Below are 20,859 nucleotides of genomic sequence, written 5' to 3' on the forward strand. Positions count from 1 at the left end.
TACAGAGAGTGACAGAGAGAGATAGAGATATACAGAGACAGATATATACAGAGAGACAGAGAGAGACAGAGATATACAGAGAGAGACAGAGATCAAGAACAAACGTTTTAATTGCGCATAGGCCTGTGACCCGTTGCACACATAATATCCATAAAGAAACCTACACAAGGCACATAAGTGAGAGAGACAGAGATATACAGAGAGAGATATACAGAGAGACAGAGATATACAGAGAGAGACAGAGCCATCATCTCGGTCGCCCTGTTCACACACCAACAATACAAAATATAGACACATTGATATCCAGGCCTGTTAACCCCTTCCCTCCTCTCTCCCGTCTATATAACTCCCAATAACTCCCCTCACCCCCAACTCTCTACCCACTCCCACCTCCTCACCCTGCCCCCCCCCCACCCCCTGTTCCCCTCCCACCCCCACCCTCACGCACACCATACCACACCACACCACACACCTGCACAAGGTTTTAACAGCTGCCCTTGGTTTCTCAACTAGGTAAAAGTGACAGAGAGAGACATTTATCACGACGCAGTTAATCTCCACTGCCCATACCTGCGGTTTGCTGCTCTTTTCAAGTTGTCACATCTCGGAGGCAATCAGCGCTCGGCAGTGGTCTTGGGGGCCGCAGTGACTGACGACTTGGGGGGGGGGGGGGGGGGGAAGGAGGACATCTGCCACACCACTTTTATTTTCCAACGACGCTTAGTTGGGGAACTGTCTGCATTGTAGGGGGGGTGAGTCGAGTTATCAGAATTAATTTTGTCTGCTTGGGAGGCGTTGAGAGTTAGAGGGGGTCTAAAAGGGGTGTGGGGGGCAGGAAATGAAGAGAGGGTAGGAGAGAGAGAGAGAGAGAGAGAGAGAGAGAGAGATTTGGGTAAATTAAGAAGAACAAAGTTCTCAACTTTTATGCTGCAAACACACACACACACACACACACACACACACACACACACACACACACACACACACACACACACACAACGAGAGAGAGAGAGAGAGAGATATTTGGGTAAACTAAGAAGAACAAAGTTCTCAACTTTTATGCTGCAAACACACACACACACACACACACACACACACACACACACGCACACACACACACACACACACACACACACACACACACACACACACACAGAGGGAGGGAGAGAGAGAGAGAGAGTCACTGAAGCTGTCTTCCCGGCGTCCGAAGAGCGCTGTTGCCGAATTGTTTGAGATTTTGATTTGGGATTGCGTGTGAGTAAGAAAAAGAGAAGACGATTGTTTATCAGTGTACAAATCATTCCTTTGGCACTGTATTGAAAAGAAAATAGTCTTCACGTTTTTTGGTATGAAGTCTTTTAGTTTTATATTCATCTTTGTGTTGTTCTGTGTTTGAAAAATATGTATTTTTTAATTTTTATTTTTAAATTTTCATCTCAGTTGGATCATACATAAAATACCACTTTCGCACTTTCTAAACTCCTGTCTCACACACACCACCACCACCACCACCACGACCACCACCACCCCCTCCCTCCGTCTACATATCTCGATAATAAGGTATGAGAACAGCATGTTCTTTGGGTCAGTAAACGTTAAAGCTTGATAATGATAAACAGACTCCAAACAAACTCAGTAGTTTTAAAGCTTCACTTAGTTAAGCCTGCAGAACACAGTGCCTCCTCCGACGACGACGTGCAAACGCATACAGCTAAAAATACCGCTCGGCAGACGGACGGTTAGTTTATAGTTCATAGCAAAGGTCGTGTTCAGTTTTTGCCATTGTAACACGTAGAAAGGCATATCGTCAAACTGAAGTGACGAGGACAGAGAGATTGAGAGGGGAGAGGGGTGGTAGTGAGAGGAGTGTGTGTGGAGGAGAGGGGGGTGAGGGGTGTGAGGAGGAGGGGGTTTGGGGTTCCGTGACTCGGACTTAGCTTCCAGTACTGGCGTCAAGGAGGGTAGGGGGCGAGGGAGGGGTGGGTGCCTGGTGATGGCACAGCCGGCCGTTCTGTGCGGGATTAGCTCCCGTGAAAGATGGGTCCCTGGACCTTCCAATAATCTGCTGCACCTGGCCTCTGGAGACCCGTCTTCATGGGTTTTTTTTTTCTTTCTTTCTTCCTTCCCACTCTCTCTCCCTGTCTCTGTCTCAGTTTCTCTCTCTCTCTCTCTCTCTCTCTCTCTCTCTCTCTCTCTCTCTCTCTCTCTCTCTCTCTCTGTGTGTCTGTCTCTCTCTGTCACGGTCTCTGTCTGTCTGTCTCTTACTCTGTCTTTCGTTCTTGCCAAAGCCAACGGTTTCTGTCACGTTCTTTTCCCAATGTTAGCTGACTGTGGGATTGTGTGGAACTTTTTTCATTGTTATTTTTCGTTTGAACTGTGTCTATCTTGTTGTTTGTTTGTTTTTTTCTTTGAATTTTTACGTTTGGGGTGTCTGAGACTATTTTCTTTATTATTTTACGTTTGTGTTGTCGTGATACTATTTTCTTTGTTATTTTACGTTTGTGTTGCGTGAGACTATTTTCTTTGTTATTTTATGTTTGTGTTGTATGAGACTATTTTCCTTGTTATTTTATGTTTGTGTTGTGTGAGACTATTTTCTTTGTTATTTTACGTGTGTGTTGTGTGATACTATTTTCTTTGTTATTTTACGTTTGTGTTGCGTGAGACTATTTTCTTTGCTATTTTATGTTTGTGTTGCGTGAGACTATTTTCTTTGCTATTTTATGTTTGTGTTGCGTGAGACTATTTTCTTTGCTATTTTATGTTTGTGTTGCGTGAGACTATTTTCTTTGCTATTTTACGTATGGGTTGTATTTTTTCCTACATTCCTTTGGGTCGTGGAGAGTTGTTCCTCTTTGTTTTATGTTCTGTTTGTGTGCGGGCTTTTTCTTTGTTGTTTTTCATTTGAGTTGTGCAAGGGTTTTCTTCGCTGTTTGTGAAGAGGTTTTGTTGTTTTTGTTTTAAACTTTGGTTGTGTAAGCATCCTCTTCGTTTGGGTTTGTAGTGGCTTAGGTTTGGGTTGTTTTGCCATCTACTTGTTTTACGGTTTGGTTGTGTAGGCTTTTCTTTGTCGTGTTCAACATCACCATCAAAATTCTTATCACTATCATCGTCGTCATCAAATTACTATTCCATCGCCATGAAAATTCTTAATACCATAATCGTCATCACCAAATTATCATCTTTTCTCTCTTTCTTATGATCAGCTGGAAGTTTTCTTTGTTGCAAAATTAATTTTGATATACATCACTGATCCCAGAAACGTTTACTGCATTCATTACTTAGCCACTGATTAATATATCATTTCATTAGCAGTTTATGATTTATCAACGATCTGTCAAGCTTGCCCAGCGCAGCATACTTAAACACACGGGCTAGTCCGCACGCTTTTGGCGCCTTCTTTGAAACAAACTGCAGTTTTCTATGTTGGCAAGCAACTTTCAACTCCGTAAGCCCCATCTGAGGCACAAAAACAGGGACTAGACAAGACATGATGTGTTTATTGCAGGGAACTTAGTGGGAGATCACGAAAATAGTACACATTTCACGCGACTAATGCAAAATATAAAACGTATCTGGTGAGATGAAGGGAGAAAGGAGGGACAGGCTGGAAAGTGTGGTTTGTCGTCCCCTTTATCTGAACCCCTAACGCCTTCCTTGCACGTTCGGCGGGCTATAGCTTTTGTGTCGCAAGCAGACAAGCAAAGGATGGGAGGGGACACATTCCCAAGATAAAACATGCTCTTTTTTTTTTTTTTTTTTTTTTTTTTTTTTAAAGGAGACTTCACCGAGTGCGTTTTGTCTTCAGCCTGTGTCTCCTGTTCAACCGCAGTATTATCAGGTCAAAAAGTTTGTGAAAGGAGAGTCTTAACGAGATTTGTCGGGCTTTACCCCCCGACAGATTCATTACTTTGTGTCATTACGTTTCCACGTGTCCCCCGCCTCCCCCCCCCTCCCTTTTTCTACCCCAGCCCCTCCACCCCCAAGCTGACTAATCGTAATAAACTACAGGAGGGGGGCGGGTGCCACAGGTGGTTTTATTTTGTTGTGTTTTTTTTTTCACGCCTTTTTATTAACCTAGCGGTTGGCTGTAACTTCTCATAATTTGCTTGTAGCGCGCGCGATAGGCGAAAATTAAAAATTGGACTTGGCTTTGACATGTCAAGGACGTGCAGGTTGGTCCCATGTATGTGTCCCACGTATTTCTGGACCACCAACGAAAGTAGTTTGGTTTTTTTCCCCCCTTCATAATTTCATTTTTATTACGGATTACACCAGTGTCATGAGTGTAAGAAACCGCTGGAATTTGGAGTTCGTCAAAGCACAATAAGGAAAGACCCCCCACCCCAACCCCCCACTACGACATTTCGCGCGGATTAATGCGGTATTTGTCTTCATAAATTTCACACAATAACCTGCCGTTTAAGATTAATCATGGACAAGTATTCCCTGATAAGCGATAGTTCAGGCAGTTGAGATAAACGACGAATTTATATTGAAAGCGTATACGTCAGGCAGGGTTCTTTCTCTTCCCTTCTCTTCATTTCTCTTCTCTCTCTGTCTCTCTCTGTCTGTCACATTCTCTCTCTCACACTCTCTCTGTGTCTCTCTCTGTCTCTCTCTGTCTGTCACATTCTCTCTCTCACACTCTCTCTGTGTCTCTCTCTGTCTCTCTCTGTCACATTCTCTCTCACACACTCTCTCTCTTTCTCTTTCTCACTCTCTCGCTCGCTCTCTTGCTCGCTCGCTCTGTCGACATGTCAGTCTGTCCATCTCTCTCTCTCTCTCTCTCTCTCTCTCTCTCTCTATATATATATATATATATATATATACACACACACACACACATATATATGCCTGTCTGCCTCTGTGTGTGGTCTCTCTCTCTGTCTGTCTGTCTCTCTCTCTCTCTCGTTCATTCTCACTCTCTCAAACTCATAGCCGCCAATTAATTCCTGCCGCCGACGGGTAGAGGAGAGAAAATACACACACCAAAAAAAAAAAAAGAAAAAAAAAAGAAAAAAAGTCCCAGCCAACATATCGCTGACGCTGAAGGGGTTTTTGCCTCTCTGAGGCCTGTGTGCCTGCAAGCAAAGTCTTTAGGCCCTTTAAGCTCCCTTCTTCCCTCCCTCACATCCACCCTTAGCCTCCAGCCCAGCCTGGAGGAGGGGGAAGATCTTCGCCAGGATTGTTGGCCCAAGGCACTGCCGCGATTCCTCGGTCAACAGCCCGAGTGATGATTCTATATAACAAGGCCGCCTGTCGCTTCTCTGCCCAACAAGACAAAAACCTCTCCAGCTCGTTTTCCTACGGTGCTTGCTGTGGCTGGCTAGCTAGCTTCTCCGCTCTTTGCCAGGCCTGCGACGATGGCTCTTTTCGAGTGGGTGTTTTTTTTGTTGTTTTTTGGTTTTTTTTTTTTTTAATTCTTTTCCTTTTTCTTTTCTTTAATTTTTTTTTTTATGTGGTGGTTGGGATGTGAAGAGACAGGAGGCGGAAGGGTTTGGAGAGAGAGAGAGAGGGGGGAGGGGAGAGAGAGAGGAACAAAAGCTAAAGCTAACTCAGTGTCTCTGTAGCTCGGTTTCTCGGTTTTCCCTCCTGTTTCTTTCCGTTTTCTCTCTATTTCTTTCTCATCGCCTCTGTCTCTGTCTCTCTGCTTGTGTGTGTGTGTCTGTGTGTGTGTGTGTGTGTGTGTCTGTGTGTATGTGTGTCTGTGTCTGTGTGTGTCTGTGTCTGTGTGTACAATGTAAAAACTTACACAATTTGTTCTTACTTAGGAAATAAAGCGACACTGAGAGAGGGTGAGGGTGGAGAGGGATGTATCTGGAAAGCGAAGAAGCTGATGAAGATGGAGGAGAAGACACTCGCAGACAAATGCAAACTGCAAGAGGGCCCAGCCAAAGTTAACTCTCTTATCCACAGAGACGACAAACTTCCCCCACAAAGCTGACAATTAGATAGAGTGAAGCTGTGTCTTTCTCTGGGAAAAGGACAGTCTACCCCCCCCCCCCCCCCCCCACAGAAGGACGAAACCCGGGGTACAAACAAGCAAACCTGGCGGACATGAAAGTTCACTTTTATCTGAGGTAGGAAGGTATGGATCTGTTACCTGCGGTTTAATGAAGATGAGGTGGAAATGTGGCATCTCGCTCCTCCGATTGAGCAGAGCGACTCAGATAAAAGCGCTTATCTGCGGCTTCGGATGCACTCGTTAGGATTAGGAGTTTTAATTATTAATTAATTAATGCTGATCATTTCTTCGAACGATGTTATGACACAACTTGATAATTGATTAATTAATTAATTGATGAACACGTTATTTTGTACATGATTTAAAGAAATGATTAGCAAGTCACTTTCCTACGTAGTATAGGTAACGGACCCAGTTTAGTTTTACTTTGATCATTCCGTTCGATTCTTAAGTAGTTGTTGCTTTTCTTGTTCTAATGTTGCCATTACCTATTCATTTGATATACTGATTTATTCAGAATTACCCATTTGTTGTATTTATCGCTACATATGCGCACGTACCCGCCCATTTTCTTATCTCACCAGCGCTCAGAGTTGTTGTCAGGGCGTGATAAACTTGAAGCATAATAATATTTACTCTTGGACCTCGCGTGAACTTTTGTAAGTGTATAACTACTGCTTACTGTGAGAACCAATCCCATACTTGTTTGAATCTTGCATGAAACGTTAGCTTTTTTTTTTTTTTTTAAGAATGGAAGCCGCACACTGAACGTGTCGAAGCCTTTGGTATATATGATAGACTTCGGATAAACTGATAAACGACATGATCTGAAACACTGACTTGATTCGGAATTACTGAACGATGGTTATAGCGATGAGCATGAAGATGACATTCTGTGTTGACTTTCTCTCTCTCTTCTTATTTTTTTTTTTTCACGGTTTATTTCAAAGGTTCACGAAGTGACGCAACACTCCCATTTAATTTCCTGAGCCAGCCCCACCCGTTTATAGCTGGCCGCTGGGCCAATCGATATACACACCCACCGAGCATCACACAGAATGTTAGTTCACCGACACGTGGTGCGGACAGTTGGAAGAACCACTGGAAAGTTCGAACTGTGGTTGTGCTTGACTGCTTCGCATTCGGGTGTCTCGAATGACACGAGAGAAGAGGGCAGGAAAGTTGGAGGAAAAACAAACAAACAAACAAAAAAGAGAGAAAAAAAATGACGATCGGACACATCTACTAGTGAAGTGTTTTTAATCATGATCAGGTTGATGGTGATGATGCTGAGAATAGTAATAGTAATAATAATAATAATGATGTTAATGATGATAATGATAATGATAATAATAACAGCAACGACGACTGCAACCACCACCACCACCACAACAACAACAACAATAACCACAACAACAACATCACCAAGAACAAAAAGATATATAATCTTTTTTTTTTTCCTTTTTGAAATGAACACAAACCGTCGCCCAGGTGACAGGATTGTTAACCGAACCACCGCCGAACGTCTGACGTCATAGCTCGTGCCTGGGTCAGGACAGGGTGAGGGCAGGCTCGCGACTCGGACATCTTCAAGGCAATCGTTTCCGCAGCGAAGGCCCTCAAGTTTGGTGTTGGCCGCACAAACTGTCTGTCATCAGCCACTTCCGAGGCGATAACGGGCGGTGAGAAACTGCTAACTTATCGCCGGAACCCATGACACAACCCATTAGTTTCCACGCACGCACACGGTCTAACGCTAATCCCTCTCTTAAAAGTCTGGGATAGACAGGGCGTCGGTGACCACGTTATTTCGAGGCCAGTATCGGGCGCAAATTAAGCTTTCGTTCAAAGAGACGTGTACAGTTATACCACGCTGACCATAAGGTGATAGGTGTGGAGGTGCGAAGGTAGGCGTCACCAGCGCTGATGGTTTATTAAGCGTGTATAATATAACATTGGCTATCCTCGGCTTCATTGATGTGAAACTAGAGCCGGTGCACCAGTCGAAAGCCACAATACTTACACGCCTTCTGTTAAAGGACTAATAATAATAATGGTATTTATATAGCGCTGAATCTTGTGCAGAGACAAATCAAAGCGTTTTTGCACCAGTCATTCACACGCATGCATAACTCTAAAACTGGAGAAACTGTAGGCAAGGAAGAGGCAGGGAAGGAAGGCTATTTTGGGAAGAGGTAGGTTTTAAGGCCAGACTTGAAAGAGCTGAATGCGGAGACTTGACGAAGCAAAAGAGGAAGTTCATTCCAAATGCAAGGTCCAGAGACAGAAAGAACGGCGGCCAACAGTCGAATGTTTGAATCTGGGTACGCGTAAACAGAGTGGATCCGAAGCCGATCGTAGAGAGCGAGATGGAGTGTAGAGGTGAAGGCAGCCATAGAGATTGGAAGGGGCAGATTTGTGAATACATTTATAACATAGAGTGCTGATTTTGTAATCGGACTGTTCAGTTCTTAAAAAAGAAAAAAAAAAAAGAAAAAAAAGATTTTTGGTCCAGTGTGGCAAATGATACTGGCTACAACAACACTCATCACTTTGCTGTTTGGTGAGGAGGTTGTGTGTGCACGTGCTCGTTCGTTCGTTCGCCAGTCCAGCGCAAATCTGTGATGACAGTGGATGGCTGGAGAGTTAAGCCCCGTGTTGACTGCCCCCTAACAGGACGTCCTCTATCGCGGCTCCAAACTGGTGGCCAAAGTCAATCCTTGTTACATGTGGACATGCACGGACATCCATGCGAACCACAGTTGATGAGGGCAAACCAGTTCATACTGTTCTGCATACTTTCGTAAAGAAGACGTTTAATGCTGTAGAATGTGGGGAGCTTGGAATTCTTCTTTCCCACACCCACTCCTCTGGCCGTGTCTTTTTCCCGTCCCCACGACCCTACCTCATCGAACAGTCCACACTGTATCTTGGCTTGTTCTTTTTGGTTGATGTATACACCGAGCCTTTACTGTAATCCCTGTCACTGAATCTGGAGCGGAAATCATCCACCCCATTCAGTGTTTTGCAAAAAGTCTATAGCTGTTGATCTCTCTCTCTCTCTCTCTGTCTCTCTCTCTCTCTCTCTCTCTCTCTCTATATATATATATATATATATATATATAGAGAGAGAGAGAGAGAGAGAGAGAGAGAGAGAGAAAATTGCTGGATTGTTCATTTTACACGGGCATGCATCATGATTACATCTGAACAGAATGTGAGTGATTTTGTTTTCGCATGCAGTGATAGACTAAGTATATTACATATGTATTCTAAAGAAACAACCACCTGTACTGTAGAAGTACTGCAAATGTATAACCAGGGGTCCTCTTTTCATTGAGGTCCTCTTCTCAGTCTTCGCCGTAATAAGTATAACACATTTTTGATGCGAACTCCTCGTGGATGAACTGATAATCATTGTCATAACTCTGCGTCTTTCTTTCATACTGTCTTTTCACACGTTCGTTCGGTTTTCCCCTTTCTTTCTTTTGTATGACTTTATTTCTTTCCTTTTATCCTCTCTCTATCTTCATTTTCTTACTTTCTCTCTACTTAAAACACACAAGGCAAAAACAAAAGAAAAAAAGGGGGAAAAAAGTGCATGACGCAGGATTGAGTAGATAAAAAGGGAAATGGATGATAAATAAAGAAATAGATACATGACAGAGATCATACTTTAACAGACGGTTTCACAGACACACACACACACACACACACACACACACACACGCACAAGCGCGCGCGCACGCACATGCGTCCATGTTTCTCTTCAGTGTTCTTCGTTTCCAAACCCTCATGCACCACTCCTCTGCAGTACCAGTGTCCAACGCACACACACACACACACACACACACACACACACAGAGAGAGAGAGAGAGAGAGAGAGAGAGAGAGAGAGAGAGAACCAACACAAATTCCTCGTAAAACACCTCTCACGTGGAATCTTGCAAAACCTCCTTCTCCACTGCACACACAAGATTAACCACCCTACACCCCTATCCCCCCTGCCACCCCCCCCCCCCCCCACCCCCCCGCCCCCCTCCCCGAAAAGAAAAAGAAGAAAAAAGAGCAAAAACCAACAAACGTACAAAAGAGCACCAAAAAAAAAACACACAAAAAAAACAAACTCCACCGCCACCAGGTACTCAGCATAAGGTGTTGGCAGGAAAGAGCGCGAGCTGGCGCGTGCATGCCAGGGGAAAGAGGCAGCGGAGGTCGCCCTCGACAAGCGGCCGGGGGCCAAACTGGAAGCCCCCCCGTGTGTCCACCAGTTTGCCTGGCCAGCTTCCGTGCTGAGCTGCCAGCGCCTTTGATGCCCCCAAACACGGGGATGCAGGCAGGGCAAACAGCTGACATGACTTCGAGCACTTTGCCGGTCTTTAGTCACTCGGTGTTATCGCCGTCTTGCCACCGAGAGGGAGGGGATTAGGAGGAGAAAAGGAGGGAGAGAGAGAGAGAGAGAGAGAGGGGGGGGGGGTTAAGAGGAGAAAAGGAGAGAGAGAGAGAGAGAGGGTGTGTAGAAGGGGGTTGGAGTTGGGGAGTGGTGGGTGGGCTTGATGATTGGATTGTGATGGTGGTGTGGTGTAGAGAGAGAGAGAGAGAGAGAGAGAGAGAGAGAGAGAGTGTGACAGACAGACAGAGATAGAGATAAAACGTTTACAAGTGTGTGTGTGTGTGTGTGTGTGTGTGTGGAGGGAGGGGCGAACGTACACGTCCAATAACTTTTTTTGGTGGTGGTGGTGGGGGGGGGGTGGGGGGGGGGGGGGGGGGGGTCTGTTTTCATTAAAATTGTTTTATGTATAACTGTAATTAATCATTTGAGAAACAACCAACGATTTGACTTTGGCTCCACGCCATTTTAAGGTCAAGGGAACGATGGTAACATTCATCCTTTTTTCTCCATCGATGGAGGTCACACACAGATGCGTGTTGTCCAAGGTCAGACTGTCCAAAGCGACCTTGACGTGAGGTCAAAGACGGGATAAGTTGTCTACCCGTGCATAAGCAGGCTCGGCGATTTGTCGCTGCTATTTTCAAACCTGACTGGGACAGGGACTGTACCCTTAGAGCTGAATAGTCAAATTCTGCAACAATAACAACAGCAACCATAACAGTAGCAGCAACAACAACAATAAAAGTCTTCCTCAAACTGATTTACTAAATGTTGCAGTGACTTTTTTTTTTTTTTTTTTTTTAGCATAATTTGTTCTGTCATACGGTCACAAAAGTAGTTTGTTACAGTTGTTGATTTTTTTTTTCTGAAACAATTTTGACATGCGAGATACAACAGCCAGAGTTTCTAAAACATTAAGCGTCCCCGTTGCCTTCACGGATTGTGACCTTGACTTTCATCAAGGTCAAAGTGGGAACTGTCATTTTGACACAGTGAGCACTAACAGGTCCAGAATGCCCAAAATCATTTGAAAGAATCGATACGTATGACCTTGAAAGAATCGATACGTATGACCTTGACCCAGAGTCATGAAGTGCGTAAAGAAACTCAGAATTTTGTGCTTTTTGTTGCAGTCTGATTGACTGGCATAATGAAATATGACCTGAATAAGAATCTTCCATTTCTCAAGACTACTTGGTCCAGCGACTGACTTTCATCACAGTCTGTCTGTAAAAGATAAGATAAGAAGATAAGAATAAATTTATTATCTCCAACTGGAGAAATTTGGTCAGGTGCATTATCACAACATAGACAAGTAAACAACATGGGGACCATAACTGTAAAAGTCAACAACAGCTTTTACGAATATTACGAAGATACAAATGTAAAAATATCACATACATCGTTTCATACATACATCCACACACTGCAGGTAATAACTAGTATTCTTAATGTAAAAACAGAAAAACAGAATGGCAGAAACACACATCACAGCACATCTCACAGCTGATCTCTCCAGATGACATTGCATCAAGCCAAGCTTGAATAGCTAGAATAACAAGTGATGTGTAGAATATCTGCACATATGAGACATTTGATGGACTAGAAACTTTGTGCATGGTTTGGTCACCATGTTCAATAATTCATGTTGAAAGGAATTCTTTTCGTTTTCAATGCATGACTGTTAAAAGAGAGAGAGAGAGAGAGAGTCCCCGTTCGCCCCAGTTTGATTAAACTTATTTTTCACAAACTTATGTCAGGGGAGACAATCCAAACACCCTAAACTGAGGATTAATCCCCACAAAGATCTTCACACGACTCCCCCTAGAGCTCAGGGGGCCCGGGCGTTTTCAAAAGACGCTCATAAATCCCAGATGGATGTCTTCGCTCACCCGCGTCAGTCTGTTATCTCCCTTGCACTAACCTCTCGCTATCTGCGTGCACAAATAGTGTAGCCAGCCCCCTGCGCGGGGAGGAGAGACTCAGAGAGGATCAGGTGGGGCTTAGGGCTGTGAAGTCAGTGCTGGATGGTCCGGGGGGGCCACTGTCGGGTGGTGTTGACTCTCCAGCCGAGTGGCCCAGGGTGCTACAGTGTTAACACAACCACTGCTGCGAAGATAATGCACCCCCACCCCACACCAACACCTACCCGGACAGTGACAGAGGGAGAGACAGACAGACAGACAGACAGACAGAAACAGAGACAGACAGACAGACAGAAGACGTAGAGAGAGAGAACAGACTGAGGAATCTGAACTGTGGAGAGTGAATAAGGGTCAGTGTAAGAGGTAGAGGGGGTGGGGGTGGAATAACTGCATACTGAAAGACCCTAACAAACCAAAAAGATGTTGGAAAAAAAAGGTTGGGGGTGAGGGGGGGGGGTGTCATGGAGGACAAGAAGAAAGGGTGTGATGATGGGTGTGGGTGTGGGGGGAGGATCTGACTTGAGGGACGGTGACATAGATAGCGTGTAAGCGAGGTCAGGTTGTGTGGCTATAGATGACTTCTCAACGGGCCCGTCCTGAGGTACCTTATCAAGGGTCAAATCCCCAGTTTGCTTTACCGCTATTAAACGGGCTGAACGTCAACGGAAACAGGGATTTAAGCGCTTGATTTGTTTGTGCAAGATGTTCCAGTTATCAGGGTTGGAAATGATCTTATTTCTTGGACAAAAACGAAATCTCGGATATGGAGTGTCTTGGGTCGGGTTTTTATATTTTATTTTATTTTATTTTTATTTTTATTTTTTGACATTCCCACCCTATCACAGTTCGTGCAGGGCTGCCATCTACCTTTTTCCTCTTTCACTGTCACTGTATTCTGTCTGTCCGTCCGTGCATCTGTTCGGGTGTCCATCTGTGTGTGTGGAGGGGGCCGGGTGGGGGGGGGGGGCATGGGATGGTTGCGCGCGAACGTGCACTTCATGAGTGGGTAACTCTTGACGTTTCCCGATTTTTAATTAAAAAAAGAGTTTTCCCCCCATTCCAACTACTTTGGTTATTTAGGAAATGAAATCCGTGCATATGACAATAATGGTAAAAACGATAATTATTATAATAGTTATAATAATAATTGTGATAATATCATCATCATCATCATCATCAATATCATCATCATCATACCCTCAATACAATACGACACAACACAGTACAACACAGTACAATCTATACAATACAGTACAATACAATACAATACAATACAATACAATACAATACAATACAATGCCAGACGTTTCAAAATCTGGATGGTGATGATTACCCCAATCACTGAGAAAATAAATCATGTTCAGCCAGTGCCTTGTACTGATAAAGTACGACACCTCTTTGTGCAGGTCGGATTCTGGTCGATATACCCTGTAAAGTATGTCAGGACCACAGCTCTGGAAAACACTACGGAATCTATGCTTGTGACGGGTGAGTGTATGTTTGATATCAAGTTTTTCTTTCTTTCTTTCCTTCTTTCTTTCTTTCCTTCTTCTTCTTGGCCGCCGTTCTTTCTCTGTCTCTGGACCTTGCGATTGGAATGAACTTCCTCTTTCGCTTCGTCAAGTCTCCACTCTCAGCTCTTTCAAGTCTAGCCTTAAAACCCACCTCTTCCCAAAATAGCCTCCCTTGCCTGCCCTTCCTTGTCTTTAGTTTCTACAGTTTTAGAGTTATGCATGCGTGTGAACGAATGGTGCGAAAGCGCTTTCATTTGTCTCTGCACAAGATTCAGCGCTATATAAATATTATTATTAGTAGTAGTAGTAGTATTAAAACAAATAGGTCTTGTCTTGCACGATGGTGTGCTGTTCAGTTAGGGGAAGCAAGTGTTTTATATGTTCAAATCATTTTGAAACCCGACAAAAATAAAAACACAAAGGAATAATGACGCACACACGATAGCTTATGTTTCAAACGGTGTGTGTGGTGTATATACATTAATTATTGTGATGTTTGGAAAAAAAATTACAATAACAATAATAATGATAACAGTGCTGATAATGACGATTAATGATGATGATGACAGCAACATCAACAATAACAACAACACGAATGATAATAATAATATTATCTATTACTACTACTACTACTACTGATAATAATAATGATAATAATAATGATGATTATAATGATTTCACACCCTTTCTCTTATATATTTTTATACACACCCTAACAAAACAAACAAACAAAAACCAAAAAACAAAAAAAGAAAGAAAGAAAGAAAGAAAAAACCTGCACTGTGGCGTATCAGACAAAGTTTGAAATACATCGACCTCCTTCACATACCCTCGACACGTTCATGCAACGTTACTTGACCTGAACCTTCCACCAGCCGTGAGTGTTAATGATTGATCTAAAAAAATCACCCGAGGGCATACTGGGCGTGTGCATGCATGCGCGTGTGCATGTGTGCGTTAGGTTTGTGTGTGTGTGTGTGTGTGTGTGTGCGTGTGTGTAAGCGTGTGTGCGTGCGCGCTCACCAACGGGTGGAAAAGATCAATCATCAAACAGCTGTGAAATCTATTTGTTTAGCACACGTGGAATATACTTGTACAAACACATCCGTACGTATGCGTGTTTGATCTCCCACGCGCGCGCACAGGCAAACATACAGACAGACAGACTCACACACACACACACACACACACACACACACACACACACACACACGTAAGGCAAAGTACACAGTCGCGCGTGCACAATCGATACTTACTTCCGCTAATGTTAACGTCAATTTTGCGGTCTTTAAAAGGAACGAAATATCCATTAAGAAACATAATTAGACGACAGTTCCAAATTACAAGATGAAGGAAATAATGTTAGAATGGCTTCAGACATGCAATTTACACATAATTTCAGGAGCAAATGCACTCACAAAATGGAAGTTATTAGAAGCAAATTTATGACTTTTGTTTGACAGAGAAGAGCAGCATAGATTTTTGGAAATGTATTTTGGAAGTGTGCCAAAATATTTTTGGAAAGAGTAAACAAGTATTAAAAAGAAAGTTTTGTTAACGCATGATTTTGAATATCAAACTAACAATAAAGAGTATATCATACGCCCGGTGGTTTTAATGAATAAATAAGCTCATATTCCATGTTTAATTATTATAGTATTCGGACATAAAACATCAAATGTATACAGATGCAGATTTGAGAAACGTTCGTAAAATGTCGGCTACATTCCTTCCAACAATTTCTTGAAATGCAAAATTGGTGTGGATCCTTGACTATCTTTAAAAGAGTTGCAGTCCTTTATACTTCAACCTTTTTTCGGATTCAGATGCAGATGCATATTCTTGAAAACAAATCAAAACACCCGTGTTACACCAGAAAAAAAACCCTTCTCTTTTTATTGACCTTCATCAGTTCGGTATTGGACTGTGATTACTGTAGTTTCAGTTGGTATCTAACACAACAGGAGACACGTGCACAATGCCTATGCGTGTCTTTTGGTTCAGACAAAGCTTAAATCGGTTCGTAGTCTGCTTGGCTGTCATCGCCATTTGTAGAGGTGACTGTTTTCAACCAGTAACCTGTTCTCGATATTCTTCTTTTCTTCATGCTTACAGATTATTTGCAGTTGAGTTTTTGGTTTGGTCAGTACTTGCTCTTGTTAAAACAACAACAGCAACAACAAAACGGTTGAAATAGTTCTAATTGCTTTATTTGTTTTCTTATCACATGTCCCACTATGTGCTACATGAGAATTTGTCCACCAGTCATTGATGGATTCCCATTCTGTCGCCGGAATGCCCTTTAAATCGACTGACTGAGTAAACAACTCAGCAAATAAAATCTTAGTCAAGTTGCATTCTTCGACGTATATTTATCCGTTTTCAGAATGCCTATGCAATACCAATACTTAAAACATTTTTTGGCACCTGTACTATTTCAGTTATTCCTCTGTTAGAATTCTATTTCACTTCCGTTTTTCTAAAGATGGTGACACTGCGTGCGGAAATCCATACATGCTACACTGCATCTGCCAGATCAGTATTTGTAGATCAGTGATAAAATGGTGGTGGAGAAATGCGCAACATAAACCAAATTGATCGTCAATCGAAGACAGAAAATATGCGACTGTTACTACTACTATTACTACTACTACTACTGCTATTGCTACTACTCATCATTATCATCATCATCATCGTCATCATCAAAATCATAACAAAATTTTATTATCAGCATCATCATCATTATTATTGTTAATGATATTTTATTATTATCATCATTCTTCTTCTTATTATCATTATTATTATTATTATTATTATTGTCATTATCATTATTCTTACGCACTGACTGACTTACTGCTCATTGTGCCCTCTGCCATGAAGAGCAGCATTGAAGAACCACTACGTGTCTGTTATATGTTTGTGCTGGCCTCTGAATAGTGACCCAGGTGTGCTTCAGGGTCATGACTTCTCTTCCGACAAAAATAATGTACAGTGAACAAAATGAACTGAAGTCTATCGATAGTCACGCCAGTCGCTACAGAGCCTGCCCTTTCACACACTGTACAATCACAACACAAACCGTGTCACATGCAAACAAAATTCAAAGAAAGGATCCGGCGCTTAGAGATGAAGGACTGCAGTACAGATTCTCCTCCGTGCCACCGCCCTCCCAAACCCACCCCCCCCCCTCCACACACACACACACCATGTGGTGGTCATTGTGCTGGTCACGAAGCGGCCTGTCCGAGCTTCCTGTGTCCGGTCACAATGGAGGGACTCGAACAGCCAGCCCCCGGCACAAAGAGGGCCCCACTTGATGCTCGGAAAAGGCACCGATGCTCCCGTCCTGTCGCCCATTGTTTGAGCAGCCAGGTTCCATTGACCCCACAGGAAAGTCACCGTTTTGTCAGCCATGAGACGGGTCAATAGACCCGCCAGGTCCCAGACAAGGTTGCTGTAAAAATAGGGGAGGAAGTTCATTTCTCTGTGAAATTTTCGGGTGTTTGAGGGCTGCGGTGGTGTCGCATGGGTGGGAGTGTGGTGGTGGTGGTGGAGGTAGTGTGTGTGTGTGTGAGGAGGGGGGGGGGGGGAGATGGAGTGGGTGGGGTGCAGGCAGGATTGAAGGGTTGATGGTCTGAAAGTTGGGAGATAGAGTGGGTGGAGGAGCGTGGATTCACCGTTCTCATGTTGTTGTTGTTGTTGTGTTTCAGGTGTGCCGGGTTCTTCAAGGTGAGTGACGGCTGGAGCGACTCTTTCGTGCGCTTGACTGTTTCCTCGCTGTCTTTTGTTTCGGTTAACATCATATTCCCTGCCCTCCTGACCCACACCCCCAACTCTTCTCTAAATTGTTTCAGCCCTACTTTTGTCTGTTTGCATGAATGTCAGTTGATTTATATATAAAAAAAAAACAAACCCAACAATATCCATGTTCACATTCCTTCGCTGTTTTATTCGGGATGTGTGTATTGTTTTTACCACTTTGTTTAGCTTCCTCTGTCATTCTTCTGTCGCTGTGTTTTGGTGGTGTGGTTTGTTTGTCTGTTTGTTGGTATGCATGCTTTTCTGTTTCTTGTTGGCACTTTTCTGTTTCTTGTTGGCACTTTTCTGTGTCTTGTTGGCACTTTCTGTGTCTTGTTGGCACTTTCTGTGTCTTGTTGGCACTTTCTGTTTCTTGTTGGCACTTTCTGTTTCTTGTGGGCACTTTTCTGTGTCTTGTTGGCACTTTTCTGTGTCTTGTTGGCACTTTTCTGTGTCTGGTTGGCACTTTTCTGTTTCTTGTTGGCACTTTTCTGTGTCTTGTGGGCACTTTTCTGTGTCTTATTGGCACTTTTCTGTGTCTGGTTGGCACTTTTCTGTTTCTTGTTGGCACTTTTCTGTGTCTTGTGGGCACTTTTCTGTGTCTGGTTGGCACTTTTCTGTGTCTTGTTGGCACTTTTCTGAGTCTGGTTGGCACTTTTCTGTGTCTTATTGGCACTTTTCTGTGTCTTGTTGGCACTTTTCTGTGTCTTCTTGGCACTTTTCTGTGTCTTCTTGGCACTTTTCTGTGTCTTATTGGCACTTTTCTGTGTCTTATTGGCACTTTTCTGAGTCTTATTGGCACTTTTCTGTGTCTTATTGGCACTTTTCTGTGTCTTATTGGCACTTTTCTGTGTCTTGTTGGCACTTTTCTGTGTCTTATTGGCACTTTTCTGTGTCTTATTGGCACTTTTCTGTGTCTTATTGGCACTTTTCTGAGTCTTATTGGCACTTTTCTGTGTCTTATTGGCACTTTTCTGAGTCTTATTGGCACTTTTCTGTGTCTTATTGGCACTTTTCTGAGTCTTATTGGCACTTTTCTGAGTCTTATTGGCACTTTTCTGTGTCTTATTGGCACTTTTCTGTTTCTTGTTGGCACTTTTCTGTGTCTTGTGGGCACTTTTCTGTGTCTTATTGGCACTTTTCTGTGTCTTATTGGCACTTTTCTGTGTCATGTTGGCACTTTTCTGTGTCTTATTGGCACTTTTCTGTGTCTTGTTGGCACTTTTCTGTGTCTTGTTGGCACTTTTCTGTGTCATGTTGGCACTTTTCTGTGTCTTATTGGCACTTTTCTGTGTCTTGTTGGCACTTTTCTGTGTCTTGTTGGCACTTTTCTGTGTCTTATTGGCACTTTTCTGTGTCATGTTGGCACTTTTCTGTGTCTTATTGGCACTTTTCTGTGTCTTGTTGGCACTTTTCTGTGTCTTGTTGGCACTTTTCTGTGTCTTGTTGGCACTTTTCTGTGTCTTATTGGCACTTTTCTGTGTCTTATTGGCACTTTTCTGTGTCTTGTTGGCACTTTTCTGTGTCTTGTTGGCACTTTTCTGTGTCTTATTGGCACTTTTCTGTTTCTTGTTGGCACTTTTCTGTGTCTTGTTGGCACTTTTCTGTTTCTTGTTGGCACTTTTCTGTTTATTGTTGGCACTTTTCTGTGTCTTATTGGCACTTTTCTGTGTCTTATTGGCACTTTTCTGTGTCTTATTGGCACTTTTCTGTTTCTTGTTGGCACTTTTCTGTGTCTTGTTGGCACTTTTCTGTTTCTTGTTGGCACTTTTCTGTTTCTTGTTGGCACTTTTCTGTGTCTTGTTGGCACTTTTCTGTGTCTTGTTGGCACTTTTCTGTTTCTTGTTGGCACTTTTCTGTGTCTTATTGGCACTTTTCTGTGTCTTGTTGGCACTTTTCTGTGTCTTGTTGGCACTTTTCTGTGTATTGTTGGCACTTTTCTGTGTCTTATTGGCACTTTTCTGTGTCTTGTTGGCACTTTTCTGTTTCTTGTTGGCACTTTTCTGTTTCTTGTTGGCACTTTTCTGTGTCTTATTGGCACTTTTCTGTGTCTTATTGGCACTTTTCTGTGTCTTGTTGGCACTTTTCTGTGTCTTATTGGCACTTTTCTGTTTCTTGTTGGCACTTTTCTGTTTCTTGTTGGCACTTTTCTGTGTCTTATTGGCACTTTTCTGTGTCTTGTTGGCACTTTTCTGTGTCTTATTGGCACTTTTCTGTGTCTTATTGGCACTTTTCTGTGTCTTGTTGGCACTTTTCTGTGTATTGTTGGCACTTTCTGTCTTGTTGGCACTTTTCTGTGTCTTATTGGCACTTTTCTGTGTCTTGTTGGCACTTTTCTGTTTCTTGTTGGCACTTTTCTGTTTCTGGTTGGCACTTTTCTGTGTCTTGTTGGCACTTTTCTGTGTATTGTTGGCACTTTTCTGTCTTGTTGGCACTTTTCTGTGTCTTGTTGGCACTTTTCTGTGTCTTGTTGGCACTTTTCTGTTTCTTGTTGGCACTTTTCTGTTTCTTGTTGGCACTTTTCTGTGTCTTATTGGCACTTTTCTGTGTCTTATTGGCACTTTTCTGTGTCTTATTGGCACTTTTCTGTGTCTGGTTGGCACTTTCTGTTTCTTATTGGCACTTTCTGTGTCTTATTGGCACTTTTCTGTTTCTTGTTGGCACTTATCTGTGTCGTATTGGCAGTATCGGAGATCCCGTCTCCTTTGCTGTTCGTTGTCCCTGTCATTATTCCTATCTTATTCACACCGATTGATGCCAGGTTTGTCTTCCTGCTTCTCTCTGTCTCTCTCTGTCTCTGTGAGTCTCTTTCTTTCTCCCTGTCTCTCTCTTTGTGTCTGTCTGTCTGTCTGTCTCTCTCTGTCTCATCCATTTCTTCACATCAGCATCCCCCCGCCTTTACTGTCTCCCACTTCACACTCACTCTGTCTGTGCTATTCCCTCTCGGCCTTTCTTTGTCTCTTTCCATCTGTCTGTCTGTCTGTCTCTGTCTCTCTCTTTGTTTGTTTGGTTGTTGTTGTTTTTTTGTCTCTCTGTCTGTCTTTCTATCTATCTATCTACCTCTCTTTCTCTCTGTATATCGTTTCAAGTTTTTATTTTGTTTTGGTGTGTGTGTGTGTGTGTGTGTGTGTGTGTGCGCGCGCGCGCGCGCGCGTGTGTGCTATGTAAACACCTTCGTTTTTGTTTGGGCCAAGTGTTAAGAAACGACTTTGATAAAGTGTAAAATTAATGTGACAAGTCTTTCTCTGTCCCTCTCTCAGT

The 20,859-nt window shown here is 43.1% G+C and overlaps 1 protein-coding gene across 1 annotated transcript in view; it reads left to right on the forward strand.

The window, feature by feature from the left end:
* The window catches only part of LOC143283242 (nuclear receptor subfamily 2 group E member 1-like), an 82,391-nt gene that overhangs the window by 23,218 nt on the left and 38,314 nt on the right, over positions 1-20,859 (forward strand). Inside the window, exons 2-3 of the mRNA XM_076589414.1 lie at positions 13,693-13,774; positions 17,511-17,529. Of these exons, the coding sequence (XP_076445529.1) occupies positions 13,693-13,774; positions 17,511-17,529 (101 nt within the window). The remainder of the gene's footprint in view (positions 1-13,692; positions 13,775-17,510; positions 17,530-20,859) is intronic.

Source organism: Babylonia areolata, chromosome 6 (assembly GCF_041734735.1).
Source record: "Babylonia areolata isolate BAREFJ2019XMU chromosome 6, ASM4173473v1, whole genome shotgun sequence".
NCBI lineage: Eukaryota > Metazoa > Mollusca > Gastropoda > Neogastropoda > Buccinidae > Babylonia > Babylonia areolata.